Here is a 24,716-nt window from a genome sequence, read left to right on the forward strand (position 1 = left end):
TGTTTCATTTGACCACAGATTTCTTTAATTACAAAATGGTTATTTTTATCACTGTTTTTTTTTAAGATGATTTGTTTTTGAATTAGCAGTTAGTGGGACTGCCAAGTAAAGAGTGTTGGGTACATTAGTATTCAGTACTATAGGTAAAATTAATATGACAATACGCTCTCAACTTGATAATAAATTTATGGGATTGATAACTGGCGTAAAGTGGATATTATATTATTATACGACTGTCAAAATGGGTTTTCAAATATTTCTGTCCGTCCATCCGTTTGTGGAATATATACTTACGAATATATACTTTATAACGGATAGTTTTGCTTCGGACTGTACTTAAAAGATGATCGCTTTTCAAGGACTCTGAACAAAAGGTCCCAAATTCCAAGTAGAATCTGACGGTTTCAATGTCATCAGCTAATGTTCGTTTGACAGTTTTTAATTGGGAATCTTTCTGGGAATTTAGATTAATTTGCGCAGATGGCAGATTACAAAAGCGGCTTAAAGTTATTTTAAGTTACGTAATAAGTTACAACTTTGAAGATTCTTAGGAACTACATATTTTTGGCCAAGTCGTTATAATATAGGCTTTGTTATAAAATAATATGAATTCTTTAATTGCAAGAAAAGGTCTCCTGAGTCTGGCTGTGACTATAGACACGTTTTTAAGCATTATGTAAATTAGAATGAAATAACTCATAGAAAATATTACCTACACCAACCTACATTTTAGTTGAACATCTTTTGCATCTCACTAAAAAAAAATCAGATCGCACTTTAAAAACACTACACGTTATCTTCAGCCCAAAAAAATTATAATCTATGCACACAATCTTACACCCGTATGTTAATTAAAACACAATTGTAGTGAATTTACTTTCTTTCCAACTTGTTTTCACTTTGTGCGCCTGCGCATGCTTCAATCTGCATTTACAATCTGACAGACCGTGAACGCATTTATCTTTAGAGCTGACTCTAGACGGTAAGGATTAGAGTGATATATCATTCTAAACTACTGTGTGAAATATGGATCTTAGAGAAGTACCTTAAGTAAGTACTACTTATAAGTATATTCTGAGTAAGCACTACTTATAAGTGAACTGGTTTTCTGGTTATAATTTCTTTAACTGCTGCTTAGCTTCCCGGTTAGACATGTCATTGTCTGATAGTGAGATATGTGAATAAAAGTGATGGAACTTTTAATCGTAGTTACCTATATGTTTCATAGAAGTAGAAGAAACAAATTAAGGAACGGGTTCACATAAATACCTGGAGGAAAACATAACATTTGTTTAGGTACTTTGAAATGAGTTTACTGAATTTTTCTTGTCAAAAATTGTAATTTGTGGAATAAATAATATAGTTTTTCTGTCTAGAATGAGAGTCGTCACTACATAGGTAAACTAATTAAAATCTGTGTATTTTCAAAATAATTTATATTTACTGAACATTTCTAAGCGAGTGGTTGCCATATGTACCTCCCTGATATAATATTAAGTATTCCTGGCAGTTGAAAGTATACAAGGAATGCCAAAGTGTAATGCACAACTGTTCACAAGAAAACCAGATGTCAGAAAGTAATAAATAAAATATGTTTTCCACACCGATTTCAGAGTGGAAATATTTAATGACAATAATTAAATAAGTATTCAGTTATTTACATATCCTATAAATATTCGCTATGAGTTTCCATGTAACTTCACTCCTTAGAAGGTTATGTACATATGAGTAAATTTTCCGATATGGAAATATTTTGTGTTACCGGACGTGTATGGTGAGCCAGTGATTCATTGTGTGATTATGGCTTTGGATTAATTAACTTCGTTGGTTTGAATCGCGAAATATGTTCAGACCCTTTTAGAGAAGAATGGTGGAAAGTTACAGAAGAATTTTGTTATGTTTCTTAAATATATTCGAGCTGTTTGATTATGGGTCTTATTGAGAAGTTTACTCTGTTCTCTGTGTGATAGCTGTTCCATCATCATCATATCAGCCATAAGACGTCCATTGCTGGACATAGGCCTCGCCCAATGACTTCCAGATAGGCCGGTTGGAAGCGACCTGCATCCAGCCGTTGTTTACTATTTGTCAAAAGGTTTGAAATCAATATTTCAAAATCTCAGTAAATCATTGCTGTTTGCAATCAAACAACGAACAAATCGCGTGTCATCATGTTTTCCTTTTTGTATCCTTTGTTAAGTAAATTGAACAAACAATCTTGAAGAATAATCACCAAGAAACACGAATTCTAGGGGACATCTTAATATAATACTTATAGAGGGAATCGAACTCATTCTTGGGTTTTAATGATTACTTAGTTCTAATGATTATGTGGTAGTATCCTTAATTGGAACGGAGAGGTTGGCTTTTTTTACCCACAAACGGAAGATACCATTCAAGAAGTTTTTGCGTTCAGTTCTCCAAATGAATCGGATTCCCCTAACTTTTTTAGGACATTGTATCAATGTGATTGTATGAATCATATACATAGCTGTCCAAGTCAACATTATACCTACGTAGTTTTCTAATAAGGTCAAAACTGCAAAAGGACAGGTACCTAATATCAGTTTTATTTGTCGAATGAGTAATATACATATACATAGCCTGTCTCCCATGGGTAGGTAGAGACATTGGAACGCCAATTGCTACGAATCTCACACAATTGCTACGAGTTCAGTCATTTCATGTATGCTTGTCGGTTAAGGGTACTTTCAGTTAAAGTAATGAGTAACTTTTCTGAAATGTCGTTTACAGTACACTGACTCTTACTGTTTCCATTGTACGCATTGATAATAAAAGCTCCAAATTGACTAACGAGGTAGTTCGGGACACAATGGGACCTAATATTATGATGAAAAACACTTGTACTAGCAAATAATAGACCCTCCATATATGTACATATACCTATTCCTAATTCCGAGAATATAGTTCTTTGTATTCTAATACGTATAGTTCATAACAATCATTACGATTACGAAGAAACGATGACAAACTCGAAAGAATGCGAAATAAATAAAAGCATGGCGGTGGAAATGTTGGACGCTTGTCAAGACTTGTGTTTTCGCAAATATCTTTATTGTGGTTTTCCATTTAACGCCTATAAAGGCATAATGACTCGTTCCAACTGTGATCTGGTAATTACTTGATTGCTGACTTGTTTAATTTATAAGATTGTTTGCATTTCGCATTATTCTTGCAAATTAATGATGGATTGAGAATTTTCCGATGGGTTTTCATCGATTATTCTTCTGGACACTTCTAGGCTTTTTAACTTGTTTTGATGATTTGGTGTGGACACCTGACTTGTGGAAGTAGGTAGGTACCAGTTTTGTGATAAAAAACTTTTATTATCACTGAAACTTTTAGGCGAAGCGCCCATACTTTTAGGCAGATAAAAGCACGTGTAAAACCATAAAGGTATGCTATTATACATATATTGACGAAAAGCATTTTTTTATACCGACTGCATACATACATATCTACAATCGATACAATCACGGACGCCAACTAGGTCGTGCTGACCAACAAATTATCGTACCGTATCGTAAGCTATCCTGTCATTATCTAGAGCACGTGAGAAGGTCATAGGAATTAATACCATGATACCCATCGTACATATAATTACGAAAGAATTGTATACCTTAGTTGTACAAATATGACCCTTAGAATCAGTTTTGAAGGACTGGTTTTTTAAAAACATGGTCCTAATTCGGAACTTAGGACCAAAAATCTGACAAACACTGACTTTTTTCGCCCGCATCAGAGGTTACCAAGTATTTGACGATTGTATATACAATTTCGTGTGTCAAGGTAAATCTCAATCATACGTAAATTGGTGCGATAATGATCGCAATTAAACAATAAAAATATTGCACCTGAACTTGGTATGTAGTCGCTATATAATTCGGTGCATCCGTTGTTTGCGTGTTTAGGCGCTACGTAGTTAACGCGCATCATTTGCTGCTTTGTCTCGGAGTCAGGCGTACTTGATATTCTTAAGAAGCTTAACATAATTACAGAAAACTACTAAATCATCAATAAATTTTTGTCTGTCCTTAATAATCCTTTGCAGATTTTTCACAAAGCCCTTACTTTACATAAAGTCGAGAAGATAATAATATGTTAAGTTTTTCTTACTAAACACATTATTATCTTTTCGCCTTTATTATTTGCTAGTTGTTAGGTATTTCTTAGGATATATTTTGTACTCCTTGAGTCAACCTTGAGTGACATCTTGTATCATTTACACTTACGAGATACAAGACCGAATCGGCCTTTCGATTGCATACTATCAAGTTATGATAAGAGGTCTTCACATACGTGGCAAACATTGTTAACCTTTTTTATTAGTAAATACAATATGTTGTAAACTATCGATGTCCTAAGTCTAACAATTTAAACAAATTACAAAGTCTAAATTTTTTCAAGTTAATGGAGAGATCACCTATATGAAGAAAGAGAAGTCAGATTGTAGTCTGAAATTGCACGTAGACCCTATCCCTAACCCCCAAAAGGCCACTCACTTGTAAATCCTTTGGTGCTTTTGCTTACCATAAGATTCATAAGCTCGTTTGCCGGCCTATCTCATCAAAAAAAGACGCGGAAACCGCGTGGAAACGTGAAAAGTTTATAGCTAATATTTTGTAATATTAAACATTTTCATGTTTACTCGTATATGTATGGCTGTACCCGAACTTGTTAACGAATACTTGTATCATAAAATGCATCTAGTTCAGATATAATTAGGTAATCGATGTTTCTAAAATTAACCCAATAGGTACTTGGTTTGTATTCAGTTGTTATTTTATCATGATTTAACTAGCTCGATTGGTGTAATTAGCATGATCATCACGCTTTGGTTTCCAATTTTAGATGAACATTGAACACATTTAATACTCGTAGCGTTAGCCGTTGAACCGATAAATTGCAATGTAGTTTAAAATTAATTGATACATTAAATTACATTGATGATAGAGTAGATGAATAAACAGATCTCTCCATGACTTTACACAATAATTCAATACTTTACACATTACAAATGTTTAGATTCGTAATTAAGGTAAATTGTTATTTATTTTCATTTATCATTCTCTAGTGTAAATATCAGTAAAAATATTAACTAATTTATTTACAATATTAAATATGGTGATTAGTAAGATGTCTAGTTCGTATCGAAATCAAAATAAAGTCACGACGATAAAATGATGCCTCTTCAATAAAATGATGTTGAATAATTAAAAATAGGGGCAGATTAGACCTAAAGTAGAAACATCCGGTCGGAACAGATGAATTGCAAACCCTTGAGGCAGAGTTGAATGTTGCACATTGTCAAATAAGAATTAGACCAATATAAATCTAGATAAACACCGAAGGACAGGCAAAGCATTACGAATTATTACCACTGACCATGGGCGAATCTGATCAATAGTCATATCATCCGTCAGGTGAGCTGGTTCACCCTCAATCCCACACAAAAAAATACCCTAATCTTGGTATAGTTCCAGTACCTCACCAAGGAATAGCAGCACTTGTGTGAAGTATTCAGCTTAATTCTATAAATCCTAATCAAACAATCCATAATAAGCCATTGTTGTAACAAATCAACTATTTACGTTTGTTTATTTCACACGATGCTCATTCAAGTCGCTAATTATGGCTCAATTAGGTCAATAAGTACCATTGTAGTAACCATTACGTAGTAAGTGGCAAGCGGTCAGGTAAATAATAGTACTTACTGTGAATTATAATACCTCATTTGCAAATGGCTTGTTTGTTTATGAAAATTATCTTTAGCTTGGTATTTCTGTGACTATAGTAAGGCTTTTGACACATGCGATATAATTAAAACTTACTTTTTTTTAAATATGTAATTTATAAATGATTTCTTGTAGATTTATTATCATAAAACGATCTAGATATACTTAACATTTCATTTACGTTAATGATGGATTAACAATAAAACTTGGTCTTTCGGTACGAAAATGCGGGTCTTAAGTCATGGCATGAGTGCAATCAGTATAATTTCTTCATACATTTCAATTTTCAGTTCTATATCTGCAGATTAAAGATAAATTTTCAACTTGCGCAGTAGTACAGTAATTACGCGGCTCCATTGGTGTCACCACGCATTTGGACATCATGATACCGTACTTATTCCATAAGATATGCGCATACACACACTTTTACGTTTAATTGTCCATTGTTTAAATAATCACTACTGACAATCGCAACTGCTGCATTGTTGTTTCTAACATTATTGAGTAATACAAGTGCTCCTGTACTCCTTGAAATTATAGCGATACGCCATGGTATGAGGAAATGGAGTAGATAGGACCTAGTTCTTACTTCTGATAAAGATTAAATGAAACAAGTCCAAATAACATCATTAATTTAACAATGGTAAAGCGATGACAGGAAGTGTGTATGAAAGTATTCAATGTTATGGCTCATTTACCGCGATAAACGATTTCTATTTGGAAATTTTTGATGACATGTAAAAGGTAACAAACGGGTTTTGGGTACTCAAACCTGAACCTAAAATACTTACAGAATGTGTAATGTATTGTTATCAATTTCAAGAATATTTCCTATTATGTCATATTTGCGAAGGGAAAGTGGTACCTAGTCCGTTAAACAGAAACGTGACACTCAGTTCTCAATTAACTCGCCTTAATCTAAAGCCATTTCAAAGTCTACCATTTTGATTTGTGAAGTAATTACTAGAAACAATATTGGAGCACTAAATTGCCCTTTCATAAACGGTAGGTACTTGCGGAATAACAAAGGATTTCGCAAGACAAAATTAATCAATTGCCGTACTATGAGGGATCGACGGCTCCGCACAAGCCCATGAGATGCGGGTATTTGCATACAATCGCCCCCCAAACAAGATTAATTCTCGTAACCCACTTGTAGTGAGTGATTGTAATGAAAACAATTAAATTGGCAGTTTTAATGGCCCTCTTCTTGGTATAACTCAAGTTGGTTCTTGATTGAGAATAGTTAGTGCTAAATTCAGTACAAAGTGTTCAAGTGTTTTAGTCTTTAACTTGATATTGATTTATACATCCTGTTTTGTTAAAATGATTTTTCGTATTAGAGTTCTGTCATTTCAGTTTAGTCAGAGAAATGTTTACTCAACTCCTTTTTTATGGTAAACGTACCTCGTTTTCTTTTTGTGCACAAACACAATGTACAGTTTTAGTACTTCAACCAAAATTCTGAAATAAACTCGCAACTGTTTGTTTTATTGTCTTCACGAATAATCTTTGAATGCTTATTTACCACACGAAGCTCTTTTAACCGTCAACAGCACTCCATCGCTAACACGAGTACTTCCGAATGTTTATGACTTCGCTCCACTTTGCGCAGGAGTTTATCGGGTTCCTAAGATAAGTGTTACGTCACTTACGGTGTTTGCACGTCAAGCTGTCTTTAAAACTGTTCATCTGATTGACTTCGAATATTAACTGAAAAGTAAACATGATTCATTTAAACTTCCACCCATAATCGGTAGGTTTGTGGTAATGACTTTAGTCTTATAAAATTATCTTTTTCATTGGATTTCCCTGTGATGACAAGAGTATTGCCGTACGTAGGACTCAAAACAAAACTGGAGAAAAGGGTGACGTTATAATATATTGTGTACTTCTACCAACACCTTTCGATGAATGGTTGGTGTACAACCATGTCACTTTATGATCGTGTGTTTATTAGACGTCTGATGACAATCTGTTAATATATATAGGATAATAAAAAATAAACATAGGTAATATATTTCAGCCTGATTGCCTGTAACTTTTATCTAGCTGATCGATGCGCATTGCTGTGTTGACTGACTGCATTGTACATACAAAGCTTAGTAGTATTGAAAATTTAATTAGTATCTTTAATTTATCATTGGTTAGTTATCCTTAAGGAACTAAAGTTAATTATGATATCGATAACACGTGCCGGCTTCGTTACCTACGTAGTAAGGTAAAACAGTGGTTGTTCATAACTTGGTCCTTCGGTACACAAGACCAAAATGATAAAATATTGCACCATTTCCAACCTAAAAATTGCACCATGAATATTTGTTTTACCTTCACGAATACACGTGAAACCATCGGCCGGTTATACTGTAGTTAAATATCAAGAAAAGATAAGCTATCAAATTCACGGAGGTCTAATAACAGATCTAATTAGGAAAGTCGAAAAAACTTGTAAATTGTGGAAGATAGGCGGAAGACAAAAGGATGGATCTACTGCCAAGGATGCGCTGGACTATTAACGTACTTACATACAACTCGTCAAGGTTATACTCATTAACACATCCTTCAGGTTGCATGCAATATCGCAGACACATGTTTACTCTGGTACACATGTTCCTGTCGGCACTCATCGCTTACAGAACGATTTATTTGCGCCGCAATTATTGTTAATAAGCTATCGTTTCTTGTATCCATTACTCAGAAGCCTCTGCTTCTTAACGGCCCCTCAGACCTTGGCACTTACATCTCATCCATTATTTAACATCGATTCTGCTTCGTTTTAAATACAATACCTAGGTACTTTGACTTGGTTTACCGTTTTTATCATCATTGGCTATCTTGTTTTGTTTCATACAATCTAATTCATGCTGGTAATGGCAAATATAGGGTTTCACAAAGAAGCGCATACGCAAGTCGCTGTGTGAGGCGCTATTTTGGCGCGCGCCGCATCGCCCGCGTCGACTATTTCAGTCCGTTCAGTGATCCTCCGCAAGCTCGCACAAAACAAACAAACAATCCTTGCAATATTATTTTAATAACACCAGGGAGGTTGGCGAAATGTTCTAAATTAGCAATTAAAATACAATGTTGTTGTTTCAGGTAAGGGTCTTCATCGAAATTCAGCTGTAAACAGTGGGTGAGTGCGTTGATGAGAAATTGCTTAGGTACGGAAAATTTAAATGTAATAGGGTTGGTGACGTGGGCGGCCGCGAGAGGCTTCCAGTTCACGTGACACCGTGGCTGCTGTCACGTGATGTAGAAACCCTTCAACCCATTTAGTTAATTATACCCAGGCTATGGAAATAGCTTTTATCTGAGGCCCCGCACGCGAACTCATGTAACGAAGCCGCTTTAGTACAAGTATTAGAGCTTTATTACTTTAGTATTAGTAATGAATGACTATCGAGCTTTCTAATTAGGTCCTTAGCAAAAGCTTTGAAGGACTTAAAAAGTTTTTTTATAATGAGAAAATAACAGCATTACTGTTGGAGCAAAACATTTTTTTTTAATTCTTAATGCTAATATCATTGTCGTGGAAAGTTGATCCTTATGTGGTTCTAAATTACATTATTATTGAGTACCTTTACTGTTATTACAGTGTTTGCGTCAACAATAACATATATAAAAATAAAAGGTGCTCCATTTTCGTGAAGGTCATGCACTTAATAAAATATTGGGTTCGTATGACAAATATAAGGCGGTTTATATAACAACGATCCGTGTGACATTTTCCAAATGCCAGGGTTGATACGCAAATGGTGACTAGCTACCAAAGAAACGTTCTATTTTTGTATAATTTGGTATTGAATCCGATATTCTCGCATGATCGTTCACTGGGTTTGATTTGGTAAAAGATGTCCGCGGTGTAACAGTTTTATTATGGTTCTTTGATGACAAACGAAATTGAACATATCCTCAGCAATGGAAGCTTTCCAGAGTCACCCCAATTCCTAAAACAAGTAATAAGAATTGATTTGGTTTTAAAATGAAATTGGAAACATTAAAGCCGACTAACTTTGCTCTAGTCTTTAAGATAATTTACTTCACTATTCTGAAACACTACAACAAAGGACCAACTACAAAGATAACGTCACACCAACACCATAACATTATGCTACTCCATTGTATAATCCAAAACATAAGCGGTGCCTCAAATACAACCTTGTCCTAGATTATGGCCTGAAATTTTAATCGCATGTCAACAGTACCATTGGCATCCACTCGTTAAAGGTATTAGGTATAATTAGTTCTGCAAACAATGGACGGTTGATGGGAGATAAGATCTGCGATGGATTCACTGGACAATGTGATATAGATAACTCTGATAAGCCGGCCCTTTATGCATCTGAATCAACTGGAAGGTAATTAGGGCTTGAATCGCAGGCTTCTTACATTCCTTACTAAAAAGTAAAGTTACACTTTTTGCGAGTTAATTACGGAGACGGGAGAAATAAGTGCTTTAGTACATGTTCTTTCTTACAATGTAAGCGTTCAGCTTCTTGGTTTTATAGATTGTACTAAAACTGCGCAGTTCACAACAATATTTTTCGCATTCTGTTTACTTTAAATCTAAAAATAACTTATTTTTATTTGAATAAATCCTTCATTGCTAAATGGTTGTATATAAAGTTTATTCAGATTATCTTCAATGGCGGAATAAGTTATAAAAAGCGCTATTCAAAACATCGGTTCCCACACAAATAAAAGACTCGCCAAAAATATCTAACCGTAAGATGCGTGCGCGCAGGTGTACACGCGACAATGCACACCAATTGTGCAGGAATCCTGCACCGTCGATCCTTGTAACGGAATGCTGTCAGGATCTGATGGAATACAATATTATATGTTTCTTGCATTGTGTCAAGTTCCAAATTATAGGTTCCGAAGTGTGTCATTTTGACAATGATGAACATTTTGTGTACACCTTTACTTGTTACTGGATTAAATCAGGATAAAATAATGAGTATTTGCATGAAATCTTCAAAGTTGAATGCTAATTAAGTTAAATATAAATCACTGCTAATAGAAAGTGAAGTCAAAAGGAAAGGAACAGCGTTTCATAGCCCTTCGTCAGATATAGCTCCTTTTGAACTATTTGTAACCGTTTTGTTTTTATTTCCGTTTCAACTGAAGACCGTTTCTGTGTCACTACACTTTATAGTTCTATGTTTACTCTATGATTTAATGATAGAACGTTTTACATTTTTTTTATTACGTTCACACTGTACAGCAATGTGAACATGCTTCTTTCAATTAGAATTTTGGTCGAAAAAAGATAGTTTTTATTTTTTCGATTACTGTTATGTGACTTTTAAACATTCCCGTTACTCCATAGTTGCGTTTATATCCGTCAAATTAACCGCTTTACATTGTTGATCTACAAAAAGTTTTAAAATTTATTTCACATGTCACGAATTTCTCGCACAGCTGTCGTCATTTCACGGATTTTTGTAACTCTTCTTTGGGGTTCCTTTAGAAAATATAACAGAATACTGTTATATTTGTTGTCATCTGTATTTATTGGGCTTTCATATTTGATAATTACATTTTACCTCGTATGTATCCCAAAGATTGATTGCTGCAAAATATGACCTCGTTAATGTTTCTAAATATAATTTTGCGTGTCAAATCTATACGTGCAATAATCATATTTGTTACATTCACATGTTGTTTTTTGGTCCGAGTTGACTGAACTTCCGGATTTAAAGTTCCAAATGAAATTAGCATTAGCGAGATAACCCACAAAATTAACGCAGAACTTTCCTAAACTGAATATTCACTATAAAAATAATTGCTTATAAGGTCAGCCCACTAATCGGTGCACCCTTTGCTTCCCCGGCAACAGCTTGGGGCCACAATAGCTTTTTTTTACCTCTAACGGTACGCAGTAGTGCCTTGACGCAGGTAGATGCGTCTGCGCAGCCGCCCATTTCTGGGGATTCAATTCTTTGATTTACCATTTCTTTGAACTTTCTTAAGCTTGGGCTATAATTATCGGCGATATAAGTACAAGTTTGTGCTGCAATCTGTTTTGTTTGATACAATCTGTTTGTACGGTCCTATTGTAACCAACCTTGAATCTAGTGAAAAAATAAGAATATTTGTGAATTCCATTCTAACAATTGAAGATCAAATTGTTGCAACACCAGTGTGTAATGATGTCATTTGTCTAACAGACACATACATCATTTGTATATGCTTTTAGTAAAATAGCTTCTGGTTATTTTCAGTTAACACAGTATAAATATACTTTAGTTTGGAATATTTGCCATAGCATGACTCATTCAAACATTTACACAAATTATTTAGGTATAACAGAATTCAATTGTTGTGAGGCCTCGGTGCGCCGTAAGCGGAGCTTTGGAAGGACGCGTGTCACTAACAATAACAAATGTAACAAAAATCCTTTTCTCGGCAAGCTAATGGCGTAGTAATTAGATGACAAACAATGTAACGTTACATTGAGCGTTTGAATAGAGCCCCGCGCCCTTGTCTCTTTGTCACAGCAGCGGTGAAAGTAAAAGTAGGTACTTACATATTGTAATGAACGGCGCCCATTTTACGACAATACTGAAAACATTGCTGTGAAAGGTGGTAATAACGGAAATAATTCTAAAAACCTGCTCAATAGATCTCAATAGAAAGAGTTTCGGTTTCAACCCTGTGAAGTTGGAAGTAACGTTACAATTACAAGTTATGACTGCTATAACTATTATACAAGCCTTTTGGGGTAGCCTATTGCTTTTACGATTGTGCTCGAAAAATCACCATGGTGAATCCAGCTTGTCTAGTAGTTGGTCCATGGTGTACTAGAAAACTGATATCTTATTTCGAATAAACACATTCACGTCCTTAATAATGATTGGAAGCGAAGGCTTTCTTAAATATCGTGTTACACAACTACAGTTTGCCTTCCATATCACGTAGAGTCGGGCACGCGTCCCTCAGGACCAATTCTACTGTTCAACTAAGCGTTGAACTTGAATAAATATCAGATTTTATCTTACAAAATACTGAAATACTATTCGTATGCTTAAAATACTTTGACTACAAAATTGCAAAGTTTTAATATCAAATAGTTTTGGTCTTCTCTGCAGAAGAAATTGAAAAAGAATAAGAAGAAAATTCACTTAATTTTCGGCTAGCGATAACTTATTGAACTTGATTGCTTTGATTTTTATTTTTTTTATATCCAACAGAGCTATCAGTTAGTATACATACATTGTAGGATACCACACGATGTTTGACAGCTTAGAACATGACAGTGTGTTGGGCGCACGCACAGGAGCCAACCGGCCAGTTATGCCATTCCTCGTGCGCGATGGTCCATTCACATCTCTGACCTGACAGGGATACATGAGATGATTGTTACGCACACCCGGACGCCAAGTCAATCGATAGTTTGAAAGAAATTTGCCGTCCGGCCCGAAGGACCAAATTTATTTAAATTGGTCCTTTGTTCCCTAGACATAAAGGAAATATTGATCAGAACATTTGGTAGCAGAATATTATTCCCCACAATGACCAAAGTTTCTATTATAGTTATTAATATTAGTTACTAGAAATTAGGAAATGCTCCAAAGCTAGTAAAACAATTTCGCAACGCGGACGTCTGTGCGAACTGTACAACGACTTCAGTTAATAGGTTAATACTTTACAACATAATAAATGAGTTACTACTTCTGAATAATATCTGTAAATTGACACAAACTGAACAATTCTTTGTAACAAAAAGGTCATTTGAAGAGACATAAGATACATATTACACACTTCCGGCTGGTTACGTAAATAATTGAAGGGATCATTATAACAATTTCTTACACACGAGCATATTACAAACACTTATGCTGTAATAACTTGGCATTTGTCTGGAATTTACACAATTATTGTGGTCAGGTGGACTTTGGTATCGGAATCAAGGTAAAATTAAGATGTAATGGCGATTTTGCGAGGCCTGACTTGATCTGGTTCTTAGAATGAGGCTGAGATTTCCTTCATTAGAATCCATAAAACACTAAATTAGAAAATCACGTATCCTCGCTTTTAAAACAAAGTCCAGTTTTGGTAAAAAAAAAAAATGCTTAGTGTAGTAGATTAAGTGTAATGCCAAAATTTCTTGAAATATGTAATATGTAACGAATTATTCGGAGTTTTTCAAAAACATTTAATAAATCGAAAGAAAATCGAGTTCATCGTCCTATATAATTGGAACGCTAAAAATAATTCAGATAGTATTTTCTAATTGATAGCGCGATTTGAATAAAAACTACCTTTAAAATTAAATACTCGTGTAACTCATAGATAATTTGGGTCGACCAAGTATACCTATTCTCGAATTTTTAGTTCCTTCTCTACCAAACACAATGTATCATAACAGACCTATGAAAAATGAAACAATTAAACATATAAGAATTTCTCAAATACGTACGTCATTACCTAAATAAAAATAACACTATTTTCAGAACAATAATTAATTTAAATAATTAATTAACTTAGGTACTTACATTGTTCTTGAAATTGCTCTCAGTATATAAAACTCACATGACATGATATATCGTGTTGCATATAACGTGATAACTGTCCGTAATTAATATACGTATAAAAAGTTCACATTAGGTATATCTTTATATGAAAATCTTTTATCTTTCTTTATCTGTATAATTCTAATTTAATAAAACTTACATATGTTTCACATGATGCCCTCTCCCGCGAATGGCTTTATCAGAAGATTTATTTAGCACTCCCAGGAGGGCCCCAGAGTCAGGCCATAATTAGTCATTAACACCCAGCATAAAAGCATAAACACAATTTCTTATTTTATCAATGGAAAAGGGGCTTGTGCAAGTCTAATTACAACAATATTTGAAATATTGCACACTTCTATGACGTAGAAAGGAATTAACGTAAAGAAACGTATTTATTATACCTATAGAGGTGCAATTACACAATTATTAGTGACTAATGTAGCATCGATGACCAATCAGTCTAGCATCTAAGTTCGTTCAGTACATATGCGTAAGGTATAATAACCCTTTACGTGTTTTGTGACTTGATTGAATGAGAAATGTGAGGTTTTTTTGTAGTTTGTCTATATTTGTTACAATATATCTACGATATATCAGATTATATCAGGGATCAGTCTGTGATATGAAGAAGTTTCCTATAACCCGTTTTGGCTTTTGTCTAAAAGATAATAGTTCAATATAATGAAAGTGACATCACTATTTATTCCCCAAAAGGTACAAATATTAAAGTGAGGTCTAAAATGCCAATAACAGTTCTATTTTATTAAGATTCACTGCTGACGTCAAAGTTGTTTGGAGAAAGAAGGAAAAAAATACGTTTTGATGACGTCAAGGTACAATAATTACTTCTTTACCTTACATTATACTCGTACATAGGGAAGATACAATTCGTAGTCCTGAACGTCATTTGTTTGCTTTCATTCATCTGTGTAGAATGGAATTCTGTGAAGAAAATACCTATGGCTCAGTATAGTGACAGAATAAGTGAGTTGTATATTAGACAGTCCGAAGTTCAGGGGAATTTGTTTTAATATACGCAAACTGTACATACGTAATGGAAGTTAAATGTATCATTTTTGTTTTATATTTTCTTCATCATAGGACATTTGTCTTGGTAAATAAATCATAACATAAATACAATTTTAAAATCGCGAGGTCGGTTGTTATTTTGCGCACGCAATTCAATGCTCCATTATTTTGCTAATTTAATTTAATTTGACAGACATAAACACGGTGTATGTTATTATGGATGTAAGGCCGCGAGTAATTTAATCGTCAAAAACCAAAGTAAACAATATACATTTATCAAAGTAGTATTTGCAAACCAAAAAGCTATAATATTTATTATGATCAAAAGCATCCATAGTACGTGCGTACTTCTTGCAAAATCGAAAGTAAACATGCGAAACACACTAACACAACCATTTTTATTTACACAAATATTTGGGGCAATAACATACGTAGTCGAGATGGGCACTCGTCAAAAATATTGTTAACAATATTTAGAACATATCCTACCTACACCGTTTTCTGAAAGTAGGTTATCATAAAAAACCGATGTTTACGAGTTCCATAAAATGGCTACTAACTAGCTATCATCGAAATAAAAGCATTCTATAAATACAACGTGAGTCCTAGGGTCTCTATTATTGGTGCGACAAGGGCGTATTAGTATTGATGGAAGATAAACTACATTACGAACCCCCTTGTGGGAGTACTGACGTCACGAGCTATCGTATGACCCATCAGAACCTCGAGGACGCCGATGGAGGACAACACACATAATAAGTGTGTCAGGGAAATGTTTAGAAACTTTTTATTCCATTAACAAAGCCCATCGGGAAATGAAAAAGACTACAATTGATTGCTATTGAAACGAAGCTTTCATGCCACGGAAGCAGGTCAAAGTACAACTGCTGTTCTTACAAAGTTGGTCCTTCGATCCGCCTAATGAAGCGTTATTAATTATTAATTATGGTCCTTTTCAATAGTATTTGGTCGATATTAAGGTAAGTACGACAAGTTAACTTTTCCGTTCACGTTCCCCTTCAGATAGAAATCTTTTTAAAATATTCCTTACAAAAGAGGTCGTGGCATACGGGTGCAATGAAAAGAATGGGATGAGCAGTGTCGCAGATTTAGGTCAGCGATATGTTACACACGTGTGGTGACTAACGCGGGTTACTATTGACGCACTTACTGAATTAGTTAAACCTCTCCCGCTACATGTAAATCAGATACATACATTTTTTTTCTCTTTATCTGATCCCAGATTTAGAAACGTTTCATATAACTTGAGTTTTTAATTTGTTCTGACATTAAGAAGTAGAAGTTACTTCGATAAATTATTGAAAGCTTTCAACATGCCAGTGAAGTTATTAATGTCTGACGATATGCAATTCAATAAATTGTCAATGCGTTCCTCCATCATCGGTCCTGAACGCGTCTCAAGTCGGGATTGTGTTTATAAATAGTTTATAAATACTGTAATAATGTTACCGGTTGAGCTTGAGATCGTAAGTGGAGTTGCGTGCTGATGGACACTTGTTTGCGCGCATTGGTTCAGAACCAAGGATGTAAAGGAATGACTTAATGCCAGGGTACGCGCTGTTCTAGTTATAACCAGCTAGAAACGAGTAGGCAAAGGATTGAAATACACATTATTTTACCACAAATAAATTCATTTTGCCATTATCCTCAAATGTTCGAATAGCTGTAGTTATTTTAGTACATACTCGCTGTAAATTACAATTACCTTATTCCATATTATTTGCTTCTGTATTGTTTTCAACAAGTTACAAAATTTAAGACGTTATGGATAGGTTTACTTTTTACTTCATCGATGAATAACAATAACATTTGAATTAAGTTGTATATAGGTATAGGTTGTGCATTAAATAAGGTTTTATGGTACCAGGCCCGCAATGAGTCAGGATTCTGAGCTCACTCTGACATCAACAAAGTGCACGAAAGATTGCACTCCAACATCCTTGCAGATTTCATATATGCGTAGGCGATTACTCTACAATTCACTAAACAATTACGTCACTTTGCTCTTGTCGAGCTGTACCCAGCATTCTGATGTCTTAGGGTAAGACATTCACGCAACAAACACCTCTAGGCGTTCAATGAGTTACATGAAAGCGAGCACTGTTTTTGTATCGTGCGTAATTGTCGCGTGCAAGATCCGACAAAGTGCCCCAAGGTGTCTTCCGCGTTAAGATTTTCGCTAAATTTAAACGAAAACTGCATCAAATGTCGTGTTATGTCGGCCATTGATATAATGCCGTCAAAAAACGCAATAGCGGCGTGTCTCGTGAGTCAGGCGAGCTTACGAAGTTAAACAACAACCCCGTAGCGGGCATAGAGCGTCCCCGGCTCTACGACACTGTGATTGTATCGTAACGGCAGTGTAGTCCGCGCGAGCACGCCGAGCGCACGCACCGTCCGAACACTCTTCACCTGGAGTGCGACGTGAATCGAACCTTCCGTGACAGTGCACCGATTTGATATTCAAATTGGACAATCGAAATAAGTCGTCAGGAGTGGATTGTATTGTAATGAGGCAAGCCGTATGTCGACAGCCGAGGGTGGGACCCTTGTAACAGTTGGATATATTGTTTCTTGAGATGAGTTAAGAAGTTCATGACAGTGCGTTACCAAAGTTGATCAGTGAAGTGACTGAGCCAGTGATGAGGAGTTTCCTTACGGTCTCCGAAGGCCGACAAAATTAATTCTTATACGGAGCTCGGGGCGCGCGCGGTGCCGCCCCGGGGGGCGCGCCGCCGCCAATTCATTAAGGGTTGGAAGAAGACCATGGGAGTCATCTCGAAAACCTTTGGCGTTGTCTTCAGCCTGTAAGTAATCAAAATCATCTTGGCGAAGTAATAATTTCCAAAACTTTTCTCTCATTACCATTTTACACGTTCAAATAGAGAAAGTGAGTTCTGAAAAGTTGGTTTATCATGACGATTTATCATAGACGCAACTAGAGTAAATAAATAGTGGCAATAAAAGCCCATAACTCGACAGTGAGGCGGAGAGACGACGAAGCAGTGTGCGCTTGCGCAAGTGTTCCTATTCGCACGTTCGTCGCATCATAAAGATGCGTGCGCTTTCAGCTGCATGCGTAACAAACTGAACGTTTTTATTAATGTGTTCATTCATATCAAACTCTTGTTTTCTGTTATCTCACGAAGTAAAAACCTCCAGTGGGTTATGCAAAAATTACGCCACGTATCTATGCTGACATCCACTCGCGTACCATTCATCATTGTTGAATTGTGAACTAGTATTCTCACAGATTCACTCTGGACTTTCCCCTCAAGATTTTATATTAGAACTGCGTAAATAAAAATTAAACAATTTGTATTCGTAGTGCGTTTTTCTAGTTCCTATAAGGTCTCATTGAGTCAACAAGTAATGAATTTTCAAACAGTCATTATCATTTACAATAACGATTGTGTAGGTATAAAATTGGTCCTTAATGTCGCACGTAGCCTTTTTAAGCGGATAGATGGGCTTAAAGAAGTATAAATATGGTACATTGTGTGCAATTTCAGATGACCTATAAATATAGTTTGGGCAATTTAGTAGAATGATGAATGTGTAAAACGCCACAGCGATTAGCACGCATGGGTATTAAAACTTATGTATTCTTCTAGTTTATGTAATAATCTTATTGTTTCAAGTGAAACTTTTCTTACTTGAGACTATTTAGGTGAAGGTATTTGCAATAAAACAGTGCGAGTTGAATACAGATTTATTGATTACTCTTAAAATCTTTTTATTATCGGGTTAAAAATTGTAATAAACCAAGATTTTTTTATGATGTTCATTTACAAAACGTAACTAAAATGCAGTTCTAAACAGAACAACTAAAGCTTTGCTTTGAGTTGTAAAACTGTTGACAGTCTCCCAGCCCTTTGAACTCGGGGATAAATAATGTGGAGGTCAATCGCGTTTCCGGACGACCTATTTTCCCGTAACAAGGGAGACCACAGAGCATTTTACAATTTATATCACGGTACAGTAACTGGCGTAGACATCGATCACAATGCGTCGTTACAACTCACGATTCCGATCGTGGACTCGAATAAGTTGTGCTGACTTGTGCACCGTGTAATTTTGCGGGATTGCCAATTATTATGACGTCACAAGGCATTGGCCAACACCGGTGCCCGGCTGCTGCTATCGGACCCTATCTAAAATTAATAGGGCAAAGTTCCGTAAATGTGGCAACGTCCGCCCGTAATAATCTCGATCGACCTTAATGCTTGAGATTGATCTATATTCATTTTCTTGATAACTAATTAAAATCTGCAACAAAGTCTGTAAGAGCTAAAAAGCAGTTGTGTTTAAAAGCTCACTAAAGCTTGGCGAACAGTAATTTGTTGTAACAATGCGCAACTAAATATAAATTCGATAGGTTTCGCTTTATTTGGCTCGGCCGGATATTACCATAAGTTGACTTGTTTCCGGCCTTAGTACCTATCAGCAATTTTGTCTCTCTTCGGTCTCTTACCGTGCCAAAAACTATCTACAAAATCAAGGACAGTAATTCCTTCAAACAGTTTTAACTTTGTTCTGTTTATGTAATTCTATGACACATGGCTTCCTTTCTCTACGTCTCCAGAAATATATATCCTGTTCTGAATTTAATGGTCGTGAGAATACGTAATTTGGAGATTTAGTCTATGTCCTTTTTATGGCACCAAATATAAGATAAATAAACCTGAGTAATGATCATTGATCGCTTAACGGACACTTGAATAGAGATAATGAAGTTAATGGCGACTGTTTAAAGTCTACCATAAATGTTACGGCGAAAATTACCTCCTAACTTAAATGTACATAATAAATAACAGGCTATTTCTTAAGCTTGGGTGATAGTGATAAGCAAATATTTTTATCTCACTTTATACACTAATAACTTTACGAGAGCCGTGTGACATGTTATAAAAAGTATTTCTAAAAGATGTAGGAAACGGAAACATTAAAGATCTTCCGAAAAAGAAGGGTTTAAGATTTACGTCGTAAATAATCCGTAAGCCAAACATAGTTAGGCGTACGCATCAACAAGTGTCGGAGATTCGCATTAAACATCCCCAGTAAACACAACACAAAGATGTTTGCAATATAATCTGCTTCTTTGTCAAGATGCTCTAGAAAGGTTCTCAATTGTAAGATCTTCTTTGTGCCTCCAAAATTTCTGGAATCGCGGTAATTGTCAAAGAAACCCTCTCAAATGCTCAATAGGTCGTTTGGCATCGGATAACCGTTTTTTAGTTTCAAGATATCCGAATCGTTTTGTCTCCTTTGATGTAGTTACTCGAAAGATGGGAAAACATTTTTAGGATTGAAAGCTTTTGCAGCCAATTCAGGAAACCATTTATCAAATTTGCGAATTTCTTGAATTTGTGTCTTGTGCCAAACTCAACATAAACTCGACTCCAGGAAATGCCGTTGCGTGATACTCATCTGTGATAACAAATATCTGGATATAGCTTTGTAACGTTGACGTCATCAGGTATTTCAGTAAGCCATCATATTGGTTACTATTTGTATCGTGGTGCACATTACTTATTCATTCCAGCATTGTCCTTGTTTGCTTTTGTTCGTCTAATTTTGTTATCAGCTCTATTATAAATGAGTTGTACTCTTTTGTAACATCATTACTATATTATTTTTGTCTACCTGATAATCTTTTATTCTTTATAATTGATGCAATATCGGAGGCCAAAATAGATAGGATTATGATTAAATTAATTTAACTACATGTCTGTCAGGCTTGGTATTTAGTTAGTCGTTATCGCTAAAATGGATCAGATCAGTAAACACCTCGCATTGTAAGAAATCGATAAGACATATCAAGCAATATTTCGTAAAACTAACAAATCGTAAAATAATTACCCGTCCGTCGTTATCGATGGCTAAAACAAACGTTGTTAATGTGAGATATCGCCGTTCATCGCTTTTAAATTAACAATAGGACACAAGTTTTACGAGATGTCGTAAATTGTGGGCTTTTTACGTGTCGTTACTATACTTTATACGGCGCTGGCGTGCTCCTATATCGTTTGTTGCGGGATACCAATCAAATCGTCGTAAAGCGTAATGGTTTCGGTCGTAATCCACTCGATATGGGAACTATCATTCTCTTAGATGGACCCGATGTGATACAGATAAACACATTCATCTGACCTCATGGGCGATGCAACTTTGTACCTAATGCCTCTACAAATAGAATCGTTAGTAGCGGCAAATCAGTTTGGTGTATAAAGCATTTTGACCACATTAGCTTCGGTTCTCGCGTTTGGACAAACACCGCGCTATAGATTATAACGTGTGTGGAGAATCATAGTTTCTTATGCTCATTGTTTTTATAACACTATTTTCATATTCTTTCCGGTACCTCTTTTAATATGGTCCATAAATAAAATTGTTAATGTCCATTTACTATTTAAAAACGGATTAAAAGCATCCAGGGTGTCTCGATTTTGTTGTGATGGAAGACCAAAACTACTTAAAGTATTGTATCAGACAGTTAGTAATTCTATATCCCACTTTACTTTCAATTTACAGAGGAAAAACCACTATGTCAATATCATTCTCTTTTTTTAGTTTACACAACAAAATTGAATCGTCTACTGTTACCAAGGCGTTGTTTTTTCTGCGCAAACGCAAAGTGCGTGACAATAGGGCTCAGTTGGACACTAGGGGCAGTCGGCTGGAGTGGCATTGTGGGACGAGTCTAACTGGTGTAGCCACTCACATGCCCAAGGACTGGATTGCTGACAGCCTACAAGTCTACAATAGACTCGTCATATCACTTTTTTAAACGTTTTCACAACACCTTGAACTTTATTAAAATGGAAGATAGCGTTCGAGGAAGATGATTACATACACACACATATAAAGCATACATCTAAATATATAAATCCTATCGTGATTCATCACAACAGACTAACCTATTTTCATGAAACATTTCCCGCAAAATATTTAATTTTCATTTACAGACTATCACTATCAGCTTCATACAACAAATATTAACAATCAGATTATTGAAGTGTACACTTACTTAGTTTAGAAAATAAAGAAACAAAGCAAAGGCTGCGTTGTTGAGTCGATGCGCGGGAGTGTTCCTGCCAATCGGTCATTGTCCTTGCGTTTCCTGTCATTAAGCATTAGTCATTGCACGAGTTACCCACATTTCGTTTATAGATCGCTCCGTTCGTCTTTTATGTCAACACTTGTAAACACACTGGTCTTTGTAATAAGAAATAGGGTCCTAAAACACGTGTTACGTCATTATCCAAAAGTCGGTCCTTCGATTCGTATACACGTTCGGTGTGGCATTTAACAGTTTCAAGAATCATTAAGTAAATCTCTAACAAAGATATGTGTGCTCTAGTTTAGTTTTTGTTTCTCATAATTGTTTCTTTTTTTGCGAAAGTCATGTACAGAAAGTAAAATGTTGCGAAAGTTGAATAAAATAGTTTTAGTCTGAACTGTGAATAATGGGGATGGTGATTAATCTGCGTGTAATTTTACAGTTGCATTTGGATAGAATGACAGTCATCCATTAACGTGTTGTCTGTATAATACGCTGCAATAATTGAGCAGTGTTGGTAACATGTAATTGAGAGGTCAGAGTTTAACAAAGTCCCATGTCAGCCATTGTTTCCCCCTATTACTAAAACCCCCATTGTGTCCACTTCCGCCAAGTCCCACTTGCATATAAAGTACATTAATAAAACCAATTAATAGTCCAGTCATTTGGTAGATAAAAAGGGGGTTACCTGGAATGTTTTCCGGGAGTTTTGAAAATTGGTGAATTTATAGATTTGGGTATGCTCTTTTCGAATTTCAACTTTGCCACCTCGTACACCTGCCGCTCGCGCCGCCATATTGAAAAAATGGCGCCTAAAAACGGTTTTTTATTAATATCTCCGTTCCGACGCATTTTACGAAAAAATATTTATCTACAAAATTAAACTAGAAAAAATTTCCTACAATTTATGTATTGATAACTTTTTCATAAAATCAATAGTTTTTGGCGTACGAGCGCCGCAAAGTATTATTAGTCCAGTCAAATTAGGATTTCACCTCGGAATTTGAGATACCCAGCTGTAATTTTGTATATACTTGTATATTGACTGCCTGAAACTTGTCTCAAAACCTACATATGGTAGGGTGTAAGCAACCCTTAAAATTCAGGGTCAAAGGTCCCAAAAATAATGTTTTTGCGGTTTTTTCGAAATATCTCTTTTCCTATGGGTTTTTGGTATTTGTATTCAATACCAATATTGTAGAATACAAAATTCTCTACAACTTTTGTCCAAACTTTTTTTTTATACGGTGCACCGTTTCCGAGATAGAGGGGGAGAGCGCGCGGTCACTGCACCTCTTCAAAATTTTTTTTTAGTCTAACCTATCCGTGATGGTTTTCTATGGATAGGCCATTAAAAATACGTCATGGTTCCTAAAACCATTTTTCGTCAAAATCAATTGTTTGAAAGATAGACACTTCCAAAGTGGAAAAATGAGGTCTATCGAATGTGTCCTGCCCTCTAACTTTTAAAATAAGTGAGTAAGAAAACTAAAAAAAATATATGCTGTAGATTTTAATGGAAACTTTCAAAGAAAATTGGTTTGAACGAGATATCATAACTAGTTTTTAAGAATTGATACATTTAAAAAAAACACATTGTTTGTACACGTGGTGGTGCAGATGAATAATACTTTGCGGCGCTCGTACGCCAAAAACTATTGATTTTATGAAAAAGTTATCAATACATAAATTGTAGGAAATTTTTTCTAGTTTAATTTTGTAGATAAATATTTTTTCGTAAAATGCGTCGGAACAGAGATATTAATAAAAAAACCGTTTACAAACAATGTGTGTTGTACAAACAGGTTAGTTTCGGTAGGTTCCTGTTTCTGATGTTGTATGTGTTATGTTATATGTTCCACCGTGTCCTCCGGGCGGTCTTCGCAGTGATGACACCCGGGCGTTTCCTCCCGCCCAATCAAAAACAAGATCCTACCGAAATTCCTGTGTCCGGTAAGCACCTGCGTCAGGCGGTAGGTGAGGACGCCATGGCGCCTCTCTAGCCACTTCTCAAACAGGGGACTTACCTCTGCAATGACAGCGAGCCCAGCCCTCGGTTGCGACAGGTGTTGCTACACAACACACATTTTTTGTACACGTGGTGGTGCAGATAAATAAACTCAAAACAGTTAGATTATGTAACGAAGAGTCAACTTTAATTGGATGATCATACCTACAATGAGTTCACAATTTAATATTTATTGTTTTATTATCCTATATGGGACTAATGGAATATTGTTAGAATTAAATTATCGAGGAATATGTTTTTTTAAACCAAAACAGTTAGATTATGTAACGAAGAGTCAACTTTAATTGGATGATCAT

At 35.5% G+C, this 24,716-nt stretch overlaps 1 protein-coding gene across 5 annotated transcripts in view; it reads left to right on the forward strand.

The window, feature by feature from the left end:
- LOC118266806 (E3 ubiquitin-protein ligase HECW2) overlaps nucleotides 1–24,716 on the forward strand; it is a 100,963-nt gene that overhangs the window by 57,863 nt on the left and 18,384 nt on the right. Inside the window, exon 1 of one of the 5 annotated variants that reach the window (XM_035580387.2) lies at nucleotides 17,663–18,135. The exons of the other annotated variants lie outside the window; for them this stretch is intronic. Coding sequence (XP_035436280.1) covers nucleotides 18,095–18,135 — 41 coding nt within the window. The 5' untranslated portion in view covers nucleotides 17,663–18,094. Of the gene's footprint in view, nucleotides 1–17,662; nucleotides 18,136–24,716 lie in introns of those variants that run through there. 5 annotated transcript variants of the gene reach the window in all.

Source organism: Spodoptera frugiperda, chromosome 23, assembly GCF_023101765.2.
Source record: "Spodoptera frugiperda isolate SF20-4 chromosome 23, AGI-APGP_CSIRO_Sfru_2.0, whole genome shotgun sequence".
In the NCBI taxonomy this organism is placed as follows: Eukaryota; Metazoa; Arthropoda; class Insecta; order Lepidoptera; family Noctuidae; genus Spodoptera; species Spodoptera frugiperda.